The sequence below is a fragment of the Panthera leo genome, chromosome E2, assembly GCF_018350215.1.
Source record: "Panthera leo isolate Ple1 chromosome E2, P.leo_Ple1_pat1.1, whole genome shotgun sequence".
Classification (NCBI taxonomy): domain Eukaryota; kingdom Metazoa; phylum Chordata; class Mammalia; order Carnivora; family Felidae; genus Panthera; species Panthera leo.
Genome location: NC_056693.1, coordinates 49006204 through 49017948, shown reverse-complemented (window position 1 = coordinate 49017948; position 11745 = coordinate 49006204). Strand labels below are relative to the sequence as shown.

At 50.6% G+C, this 11745-nt stretch overlaps 1 protein-coding gene across 1 annotated transcript in view; it reads left to right on the top strand.

Annotated features, from left to right (window-relative positions):
• Positions 1-9321, top strand: part of FA2H (fatty acid 2-hydroxylase) — a 53041-nt gene extending 43720 nt beyond the window's left edge. The window contains exons 5-7 of the mRNA XM_042919877.1: positions 3316-3488; positions 4791-5043; positions 7867-9321. Coding sequence (XP_042775811.1) covers positions 3316-3488; positions 4791-5043; positions 7867-7946 — 506 coding nt within the window. The 3' untranslated portion in view covers positions 7947-9321. The remainder of the gene's footprint in view (positions 1-3315; positions 3489-4790; positions 5044-7866) is intronic.
• The last annotated feature ends 2424 nt before the right edge of the window (positions 9322-11745 follow it).

Sequence of the window (11745 nt, the reverse complement as noted above, 5' to 3'; positions counted from 1 at the left end):
TAATATCATATGCCACAGCCAAGCAGGGGATGAATTGAAAAGCTTACTAGATCTGGCAAGAAGTACATCCTGAATAGCCTTTGCAATTCCAGTGGCTTGGGGCAGAAGAAGGACTGTAGGGGCTTGAGAATCAAATGGGAAGCAATCAAGTAGAGATATGAGTCTAATCTGTCTTTCCCATAGGCTTGGCTATGAATCAGGGACAGAGTCTATGATGGGAAAGCCCACTAGAGAAGAAGTTGAAGATGCCCAGAGAGGAGTTGGTTGGGATGGAGGGGCTCGGGATGGAGGGGGTGGGGGAAGCAGGCTGTGGTCTCTGCACTCCCTAGTGGGTTGAGCCTGGCAAGTAACTTAAGTTGTCTGTATCTCCATATCCTCACTCATATGGGTAATGTCAGGGCTTCCCTCATAAGGTTGCAGTGAGGGGAAACATGAAGTAATCCATGTAAATCACTTACATGGTGCTCTGTATGTAGTTACTGATCAGTATACACCTGCTGTTATGATTATTGCCACCATCCAGTACCCAGGTGCCTGGGTGCCTCTCTCTTCCCTGAGGAGCAGGAAAGAAGTTCAAGGGCGGGGGCAGAATTGGGTATGGTTAAAGGTGGAAGGGAAGGTGTGGAGGAAGTCTGAAGTAGGAGGCTGGGTGGACGGAGGGGGGCAGTGTTTGAGAGCAGCAGGAAGGGATCTAAGCCTGGAGACATAAAAGGATCACCGCGCAAGAGCTGAGGTTGAAGCTTCCAGACCCGTGTCTGCACAGCTCTCCCTCTGTGCTCAGCAGCTTGCATATGCAGAGGACAGACAGGTTCTTGTACTGGGTTGAGGATTCATGGGGGTGGGTAAGGGAGATGGAGGAAAGATCAAAAGAGAACGGCTATCTTTGGAAAACAGTTTGGTGGTTCCTCAAAAGAGTAAACATAGTTACAATACGACCCAGCAATTTCATTCCTAGGCTTATCCCCAGGACAACTAAAGCATGCCCCCACAAAAACTTGTCCATGAACGCTCATAGCAGCATTATTCGCCACAGCCCCAAAATAGAAATAACCCAGATGCCCATCAACTGAGGAATGGATAAACGGAGATGGTCTATGCATAACATGGAAAAATATTCAGTCTTAAAAAGGAAGGAAGTCCTGATACATACGACAACATGGATGAACCTTCTTAAAAAATGTTTATTTTTGACGTATATAGAGAGAGTGGCGGCAGTGGGGGAGGGCAGAGAGACAGAGAGAGAGAGAGAGAAAGAGAGAGAGAGAGACAGAGACAGAGGATCCAAAGTGGGCTCTGCGCTGTCAGCGGCAAGCCCAACACGGGACTGGAACTCATAAACTGTGACATCATGACCTGAGCTGAAATCAGACGCTCAACCGACTGAGCCATCCATGGGCCTTGAGAGAAAGAGAGAGAGAGAGAGAGAGCAGGGGAGGGGCAAAGAGAGAGGGAGACAGAGAATTCCAAGCGGGCTCTGAGCTGTCAGCAGAGAGCCCCACGCAGGGCTCAATCTCATGCACCGTGAGATTAATACCTAAACAGATATCAAGAGTCAGACACTTAACCGACTGAGCCACCCAGGCACCCGATATCAGTGAACCTTCAAAATAGTATATGTAAAAGAAGCCAGTCCATAAAAGACCACGTATTTTATGAGTCCATTTATATCAACGGTCCTGAATAGGCAAATCCATAGACAGAACATAGATTTGTGGTTTCCATGGGTTGCAAAGTGGCAGGGGTGTGGAAGGAAGTGGGGAGTGACTGGTAATGGATACAGGGTTTCTTTTTGGGGTGATGAAAATGTTCTAAAATTGACTAGTGATGGTGGCACAATCCTGAGTATACTAGAAACCCCTGAATTATACACTTTAAGTGGGTAAATTGTACGGCATGTGAATTATATTTCAGTGAGACTATTATTTTGAAAAAGGGAGAGGAAGTCTGGTCAAAGGAGTGGCTTGTGGGGAAAAGTAAAGCTAAGAGGGTGAGGTTAGGCTTGGAGAAAACAGTGACCAGAGCTGACGTCACCATGAAGTCAAAGAATGAATGGGGAAAGGGAAGGAGACCCTCAGCGACTGCGGGCTGTCCTCAGACCACTGGGTGTTGGGAACTCGCACCTGATGACAGTTACATCTCTGAAGTCTTCTGGTCTCTGAGCGAATCATCTTCGGTTTTTTCATGTCTCCCTCACGGCTGTGATTTTAAGTCTTGTCTGTTAAGATTTCTCTGCTTGGGTTTCCTGTCCCTCCTGCCCTACCCCCAGCCCCACCGATCCCGGGTTGTTAACAGTTTTCATCAATAACCCCCAGGCTCTGCTGGCTTCATTGGGATCGTCCCTCCCTCTCCCTTATGCCACCGAAACAAAGTCACCCTTCCCAGAAGCGTCAGCCATTTGGACCGTTTTAATCAAACATCACAGCTTGGGTGACTTATAAAAAATAGGAAATGTATTACTCACAGTTCAAAAGACTAAAAGTCCCAGATCAGGATGCCAGCCTGGTCAGGTGAAGGCCTCTCTTGCGGGTCTCAAATATCTTATCGTGTCCTCACATGGCCAAAAGGGGAAGGAGCTAGGTGCAGTCTCTGTCCTTCTTTTTTTCTCGCCAACCCCCCCCCCCCGCTTTTTTTTAATGTTTATTTATTTTTGAGAGAGAGAGAGAGAGAGAGAGAGACAGAGCATGAGTGGGGGAGGGGCAGAGAGAGAGAGGGAGACACAGAATCCTAAACAGGCTCTAGGCTCTGAGCTGTCAGCACAGAGCCTGAAGAAACACGAGATTAAGACCTGATCCGAAGTCAGACGCTTAACCGACTGAGCCACCCACGCGCCCCGTGCAGTCTCTTTTATAAGGACACTAGTCCTGTTCATGAGGGTTCCCGTTTCATGACCCAATCACCTCCCAAAGGCCCCACCTCCTAATCCCATCGCATTGGCAGTGATGTTTCTGTTCACCTATGAATCTGGGGGGGGGGGGGGGGGGGGCGGGGGCAGACACATTCAGAACATAGCACCAGAGAAATTTCCAGCACTGGCAACAGCCGCTCCCCTCAGTCCCCCAAAGGAAGATCTCAGACCTCTGGCCAGCAGCCCCATTGTTCCCAGGGAGGACCCCTCTGAGCGCCGCAGCCCCTCACGGCCTCCTTCCCATTTTGACCCAAGAGTCCCATCAGTGTGGCCCGGCCCCATAGCTGCTGGACGGAGAGCAGCAGCCCCCAAGGTGACGGGGCCGCGAGATGGCGTGTCTGGAGCCACCAGGCCTTAGCGCCCACTGGGGCTGTCTGCCCTGACTTTGCCTCTGTCTGGCCATTCTGCAGAGTACTCGGTGGCCATGCCTAAGTCCGTGTTCCCGGGCCTCTTCGTGCTGGGGCTGCTCCTCTGGAGCCTCATGGAGTACCTCATCCACCGCTTCCTGTTCCACATGAAGCCCCCCGGGGACAGCTATTACCTTATCCTGCTGCACTTCGTCCTGCATGGCCAGCACCACAAGGTGAGCAGGGCAGGCTCCCGCCCGGGGCCTGGCAACCATGACCCGCTCAGGGGAGCTGCTGATCTTTCTGGGAGTCAGGCCGGGAACAAGTGGCCATCAGGGCATTTGCTGCTGCTCAGAGGGGTGACTGGGTCCTAGCTGGAAGCGGGCGTGGACAGAGTGAGCATGCGTGTCTGCACACCATTCATGATTGACACCAGGCACGCTGCAGGGACATTTCAGCCGTCATCTTGAGTCCTCACAGCATCTCATTCATTCGCTCGTTCGTTCATTCAGCAGACGTTCACTGAGCGCTCACTACCTGCGGGCACTGTTCTAGACACAACAGAACAAAACTAAAAACTCACTGTCCTGGTGAGCTTCCTTCTGAGGACGGTGCTACGGTTCTCCCCATTCCGCAGAGCCGCAAACTGAGGCTTAGAGAAATTAAGAAACTGAGGAACTTGTCCAAAGTCCCACCTGGCACAGCCAGGATGTTGGGCCCCATTCTGTGAACCCCAGAGTCTGTGCTCTCAGCTGTCTTTCTTCTTTTCTCCCTCCCCGCTTCCTTCCCTTCCTGCCTTTTTCTTCCAGGAGCTGGTCCTGGGGTTGGGGGGGGGGGGGGGACAGGCCCACACCTGCGCATTGCTCTGTGGCTATTACCTGCTTTCTCTCTCTCTTCTCCTCCAGCCCAGAGAGGGTCTGTCCCTTCTCAGAACACTCACCAAGCAGTCTCTAAAACCTTACCTCTATGCCAGGCCCTTGGCTGTTGAAGCTGGAGTCTAAGGCTTGGCTCTCTTATCTGCTTCACTGTGACCACACCCCCTTGGAACGCCCCCTAGGAGGTGGGGACAGGGAGACCGCATCCGCTCACCCTTCTGGTACCGGTCTACCCTGTGAGCCTGCGTTAACCTCCTCTTGCTGGTGTGCTGGCCCCCCAGACAACATCAGGCCTCCGTCCGGGTACCCCGCATGGTATCTGGCGGTGAGGCTCCTCTCTAGCACCTAACAAGTTCCAGGGCCAACGTGGCCTCGTGGGCTGGGAGCCCGCCGCCCACACCACGTCCGCCGCCCTGTTCTTGGACAGGTCTCCAGGGCCCGTCCTGGCTTGGAAATTGGGAGCGGGACAGTCTCTCAAGGGCCTTCGAGCATGGTGGCCTGCCCTCCCCGAAGCCACCGAAGGTGCCAAGCCCACCCGTGACAGGTTGCTGCCGCCTCACTGGAACGCGCGGGCGGCTCTGCCCCTGTCCTCTGCGGTGCTGGGACCACAGGCAGGCCGCCCGGCCCAGCCGTCTGCTGACGCGTGAGCCTCTCCCTCCGCAGGCACCCTTCGATGAGTCCCGCCTGGTCTTTCCCCCGGTGCCGGCTTCTCTGGGGATTGCCTTCTTCTACGCGTTGCTACAGCTCCTCCTGCCGGAGGCGGTGGGGGGCACTGTGTTCTCTGGGGGCCTCCTGGGGTACATCATCTACGACATGACACATTACTACCTGCACTTCGGCTCGCCGCACAAGGGCTCCTACCTGTACAACATGAAGGCTCACCACGTCAAGCATCACTTTGCACATCAGCAGTCAGGTGAGGCCGCCCACTCCCAGCCTCCCTCATTTGTTCTGTATTTATTTTACAGCCACCAGTGAGCCCCTACCAAGGGTCGGGTACTGTTCTGGGTGCTGGGGATACACAGGAAGGCAAGCGGGGGGCTCCCACCCTACCCACCGGGAGACAAACAGAGAAATCACCAAATAGCAGAGATAACTTTAGACAGTGATAAGGGCCACAAAGAAAAGAAACCACGAGATGTCGGGGAGGGTCCGGCTCTGTGTCATAAAAACAACGCGAGTCACAGATGTGATTTCAAATTTTCTAGTAGCCACGTTAACAAGCAAAATTAAACAGATATAGTTAGTTTTAATAATATATTTTAGAGGTGCCTGGGTGGCTCAGTGGGTTAAGCGCCTGACCTCAGCTCATGGGTTCCAGCCCTGCATCAGGCTCTGTGCTAACAGCTTGGAGCCTGGGCATGCTTTAGATTCTGTCTCTGTGTCTCTGCCCCTCCCCCATTCAAGCTCGTGCTCTCTCTCTCTCTCTCAAATATAAATAAAAACATTTTTTAAAAAAATTTTATTATATATTTTATTAAGGGGGTGCTGGGTGGCTTAGTCGGTTGGACATCTGACTTCAGCTCAGGTCATGATCTCCTGGTTCATGGGTTCAAGTCCCATGTCAGGCTCTGTGTTGACAGGTTGGAGCCTGGAGCCTACTTTGGATTCTGTGTCTCCCTCTCTCTCTGCCCCTCCCCTGCTTGCACTCCGTCTCTCTCTCAAAAAAAAAAAAAAAAAAAAAAAAAAAAAAAAAAAATTAACATTAAAAAAAGTAAAAATATATATATATTTTATTAAGCCAAATACAACCAAAATATTACCATTTCTGCCTGTAACCAATATAAAAAATCGCTAATGAGATATTTTACATTATTTTTCTTATGTTACATTTTCACAACATCTAGTGTGTACTTTGCACTTACGGCACATCTCAATTCAAATGCTAAGTTTTCGTTAGAAATGCTTTAAAAAAAATTTTAATGCTTATTTATTTTTGAGAGAGACATAGAGCATGAGCAGGGGAGGGGCAGAGAGAGAGGGAGACACAGAATCCGAAGCAGGCTCCAGGCTCCGAGCTGTCAGCACAGAGCCAGGATCCGGGGCTCGAACTCACAAACCACAAGATCATGACCTGAGCCGAAGTCAGACGCTTAACCGACTGAGTCACCCAGGCACCCCTTATTAGAAATACTTGATCTATATTTAGAGTTTATAAAATTGACTATTTAAAAAAGTGAATTCACATTAGGTGAGTTGTCCTAAACATGCCTAAAAGTTTTTCAGTAGATCGGGGTGCCTGGGTGGCTCAGTTGGTTGAGTAATCACTCAACTCATGACTCTTGATTTCGGCTCAGGTCATGATCCCACAGTTTGTGAGCTTGAGCCCCGAGTCAGGCTTCATGCTGACAGTGCAAAGCCTGCTTGGGATTCTTGCTTGCTCACTCTGTCTCCCTCTCAAAATAAATAAATAGGGGTGCCTGGATGGCTCAGTTGGTTAAGTTTCTGACTCTTAATTTCAATTCAGGTCATGATCTCGCAGTTCAGGAGATCAAGCCCTGTATGGGGCTCTGTGCTGATAGCAGGAAACCTGCTTGGGATTCTCTCTCTGCCCCCCCTTCAAAATAAATAAATAAATGTAAAAAATTAATTAATTAAAAAAAGTTTTCCAGTAACTCAGTCAACTATAAATTTTTAAATTGGAATTAGAGTTATTTAAAATAAAATGAAATTGGGGCACCTGGGTGGCTCAGTCTGTTGGGCGTCCAACTTCGGCTCAGATCATGATCTCGTGGTCTGTGAGTTCGAGCCCCACGTCGGACTCTGTGCTGACAGCTCAGAGCCTGGAGCCTGCTTCAGATTCTGTGTCTCCCTCACTCTCTGCCCCTCCCCTGCTCATGCTCTGTCTCTATCTGTGTCAAAAATAAATAAACATTAAAAAAAATTTTTTTTTTAATAAAATGAAATTAAAACTTACAAAGTGGGGGGTGGGCGCACCTGGGTAGCTCAGTAGGTGAAGCCTCCAACTTTGGCTCAGGTCATGATCTTGTGGTTCACGAGTTCCAGCCTCATATCGGGCTCTGTGCTAACAGCTCAGAGCCTGGAGCCTGCTTCGGATTCTGTGTCTCCCTCTCTCTCTGCCCCTCCACCACTCATGCTCTGTCTCTGTCTCTATCTCTCTCAAAAATAAATAAGCATTAAAAAAAAAAAAAAACTTAAAAAAATGAAATGAAATGAAATTAGGAATCGAGTGCCTCCGTAGCTCCGGCCACGTTCTCAGGGCTCAGCAGCCACACAGGTCAGTGGCTACCGCATTGGATGAAACAGCACTAGGTAAAGTGGTCTAGGAACGTATCGTTGCAGAAGTGTCTTTACAGCTGAGGCCTAAGCTAAGAGAAGCCAGAATCCAATGTCTGGGGAAAGAACATCCCAGAAGCAACAGGTGCAAAGCCTCTGTTCCAGCCTCTGCAGCAGGAATGAACTTGACATCTCCAAAGAGAAGGAAGAAGCTGAAGTGTGAGGCAGAGGGGAAGAGACTCAGGCAAGGGCCAGGCTCTCCCACCAAACATAGGCTGCATAAGGAATTTGGGTTTATTGCAGTGGCATCCCTGGGAGACTGCAAACACAAGTACTCTGCTCTCAACCTCTGCCAGGAGGGCCCTGAGAGTTGGGAAGGCCAGCGGGGACAGATGTTCAAACCCTGCCTGCGTGCTAGCCCTCCCCAGGCTCCCTTCCCGAGGAAATTTCTCCCACGCCTTCTCCGGTCCCTCATCTTCTCCCCATTTCTCTCCTTCTCTAGGATTTGGCATCAGCACTAAATTGTGGGATCATTTCTTCCACACCCTTATGCCGGAAGAGCCCCACCTGAAGATGCAGTGACAACTCCCAGCCCCACCGTCCTGCCCTCAGCCCAGCCGTGGCTCCTGCCTCACCCCCACCCCCCATCCAGACCCTGCAAAGAAGGTTTGCTTGGCCAGGCGGGACAGGCTTTGTCGGGCCTTTGGGCTTGGTGGGGGCATGCTGGAGAGACCCGGAAGACTGAGACAGACCCTGAGACTCCCCCCCTGACCCCCCACTGGAGGGTCATGTCCACGAGGCGGCCAGGTGGCTCTCAGGGTCTAGCTCTTTTCTAGAGTGTCCTGGCCTCTCCATTAGCTTCCCTGCCCAGAGCCTTAGCCCACAGGATGGCTTCAGAACCCGGCCAATGGGGAATTTCCCAAGGGGAATGAAGGAAACTGACCCCTGGGGCCAGGCCTGTGACCCACCTGTGTCTCAGCACCTTGGGCCACCTGGGAGAACCCCCCCCCTCCCCCCAGTGGTGGAGCTGCCGGTGTTAACAGCAAAGTGAGTCTACGGGGCCTGGGGTCCTCGTCTTCCTCTTCCTCCCTTCCCGGGGAGGGTTTGGTGGCTCTGGCTGTTCTCCTGATGAGAGGAGAACACTGAGGTGGATGAAGGGCTCTCACAAAGAGACAACATGATGCCTCCCATGGGCCACCTCCAGACCCGGGGCAGTGCCTTTGTCCCCTGCCCCAATCACAAATGCCAGCTGCACCGCCAGATGCCTCAGGCTGCCACACGTGCCCCACCCACACGCCCGGCCCTTTCCGGCCTGTGCAGAGGGGCGGGGGGCCTCTGGCATGGCCTCCTAGCTGGCGGGACCCCGGGCCCCTTTCCTGAGGAACCGCCAGCTTCTCTAGCCACCTCCCCACCTGCCTTCAGAATCACACAGCTTTTCCCCGGGGGAGGCGACCGGGGCCTCTCAGTGGGCGGGAGCCCCACCCCGTCTCTGGCCATTCTTGACCTCCGCCTGGCACCGGTGGGCCTCTGCCGCCCCACTCAGGACCCTTCCAGCCAGCACCTCCTCACGCCGAGAAGGAGCCATCATGCGGTGCCTTACCCCCTCCCCAGCTGCTTCCCTGCACCTCCCCCAGCAGATGAGGTTCCCACCCCCGCCTCGTAACCAAAACCCTCACTGCTCATGCGAGGGTCTTATTTATCAACTATATAAATGCCCTTAGTCTGGCCCCCGACCGAGTAGCTGCTCAGATCGCCGTATCTAATCCCACACGTCAGGCTTATGTAAGACATTTTGTCCCGTTTTTGTTCTCCTCTCACCCACAAACCGTTACTACTTGAAACATTTTAGAATCTCTAAGAGTGTAAAGGCTACAGAGAAGCAGCTTGACGGATCCTGTGATTTGTACTGTTTACTGTGGAGTTATTTAAAGATTTTGGAATAAATATACAAACTACAGTTGTGACATAAAAGTGTAAATAAATTGTATATTTTGAAAAATAAAAACCTTGAAAAAGAAATCAACAAAAGTTTGTTGGCACTTGTTGATTGGGGCCTCACCAAACTTCATGGCGGGGGTGGGGGGGGTGGGGGGTGGGGGGGGTGAGGGGGAGTGGGGGAGGGGTGACGGGGGGGGGGGGGGGGGATGAAGGCAGTTGGTCCAGCAGGGAGGGGTGTTTATGTTACTACTGACCAGGCTGCGTGGACTTGCTGGAGCATAGTGATGATAAAAAGCTCGCCGACTCTTTCTTTTTTTAAGTTTATTCTACTTATTTTGAGAGAGCAGGCAGGAGCAGGGCAGGGGCCGAGAAAGAGGGAGAGAGAGAATCCCAAGCAGGCTCCATGCTGCAAAGCTTGCCAACTCTTATCCTCTTATTCGGTCTTATTACTGTCTTAAAATTCTCCGCAGACCACATCTCCCCTCACTGCTGGGACATGGGCTGGAGCTGGAGGGTCGGCATTCTTACCAGCCGCCTTGATGCACCACCGGGGAGGTGTTTCTTCTGGAATTTATCAGATCCCAAATGAGGTTCCAGTCGACTTTCCTAAAATGAAGGGGGAAAGGCTGTAACAACAAATGCCCACAGTGGGAACTAGAATTTCAGGCCAGTTCGGTCTAGATGTAATGTAGTTTCCTGGGATGCCTTCTCAGCCACGTCAGTTCCCATCTGGGGAACCTGTCGAAGTACAGATCCAAGTCCTCCACCCTCAGTGTCTAATTCAGTCGGTCCGGCGGAGGTGGGCTGTGAATTTGCCTGCCTAAAGATGGGGAAGCGGAAGAAAGCTAACATTGGTGAGACTTTGGCGACGAGGCGAGAGCCCCCGCCCCTGCTGCCTCTCCCTGCTCCAGCAGCCACGCGGTGACTTTGTCCATGTGGCTCCCAGCCTGAAGACAGGTGTGACCTGTCCGAGCCACCCATCCCACAAGCTCCTGGAATCGGGCCCATCCAAGCAGCAGAAATCACAACCTGTGTTTCCTCGATGTTGCCGGAAATCTGACAGCAGAGCATCGCACCCAAGGAACAGGAAGAAACAAGAAGGAAGAACAGAGGAAGAGATTGCTTGGGTGTAAATATGTAAGTCCATCAGAGAAAAGTCTAAGATGAACAAATTTGAGCAAAAAAAAAAAAAAAAAAAGTCCTGGAAAAAACGTATTTAAAAAGATTGAAACAAAACTCATAAGAAACACTGAAATCTAAGTAAGTTTATAGCATGATAATAAGATTTAGGGGAAAAAAGAGTAAAACCAAGCCAACCTATTAATGAGAAAGTCTTCTCGGTGAATATTGGACAGATTCCCCCAGAGCTTCCTGTGCCCACTAGAACTTTCCAGGGGGTTAGGAATTTCCACAGAGCCTTTGAAAGACAGTAAGTCTCACTGTACAGAAAAGAATATAGTAGAGTCAGGGAATTTATTATCATGTGTAAGAGACATGAGCCAAAGATCAGATCTAAAGCAAGCAGGGGGCATTGTCAAAATGCCAACACAGATAGCATGATGGGAAAGCCTGGAACTCATGGCACGTGATTATATTTATTTCTGTAGTGGGAGCAGACACAAAACCATCAAGAAAGTTGAATGTTTGCTCAGGCAAAGGGCCATTTAAATTCTGATTGGTGTAAATATCCAGGCTGAATGATTCAGTGATCCGAGCAATTTACCCTATCTGATTCTGTACCAACAAGCCAGCTGCCCTGGCAGAGGACAGGCCCTAGCCATTATATTTATTTCTGGCGCTGTGCTTGTACTTCTAGATAGGCTGTCTTTGGGCGTTTCTTGGCTGACCTGAAGAACTGCCCTTTTAACTGGACTCCGTTCTTTTCCTCCATTGGCTCTGGCTTCTGTTCTCTGTCTTTGAACTTTGTACCATTTCTTATTGTGCCCAGCACAATGCCCAACTTGTAACAGGCTTCAATAAATGTTAGTCTTGTCTCTGTCAAATCTCTGACGGGTTACATTGTTGGAGTCTTGCTTCTCCACCTGTTTTCTGGCCTCTGCTGCCCTCTGGTGACAGCATGGGGCTCTGCCCCTTCTGACTGCCTTCCTGACTGTTGCAAATCAGATGTCGCTGGTTGTAAAATTCCAGCCCTTTTCCACTTTACGTGTTCTCTTGACTTACTGTTTTGTTTCATCTGATGTTTTTGAGGGAAACCTGGAACTATGTTGATGAGTTTCTGATTCTAATTTTCTATGAAGATATGCTGGCTGTAGAGATTTGACTGGAGCTTTCTTTACAGTGAGGTGATAATAGCACAATGAATAAATTGTATCTACTAAGGATGCTGCAAGTTGAATGTGAAATTTGGAAAATGCCAGAACTCTCATCTTCACTCCATCCCCAATACCTTATAAGCTTGTAGCAGGAAAAAAGAAGTGATAAA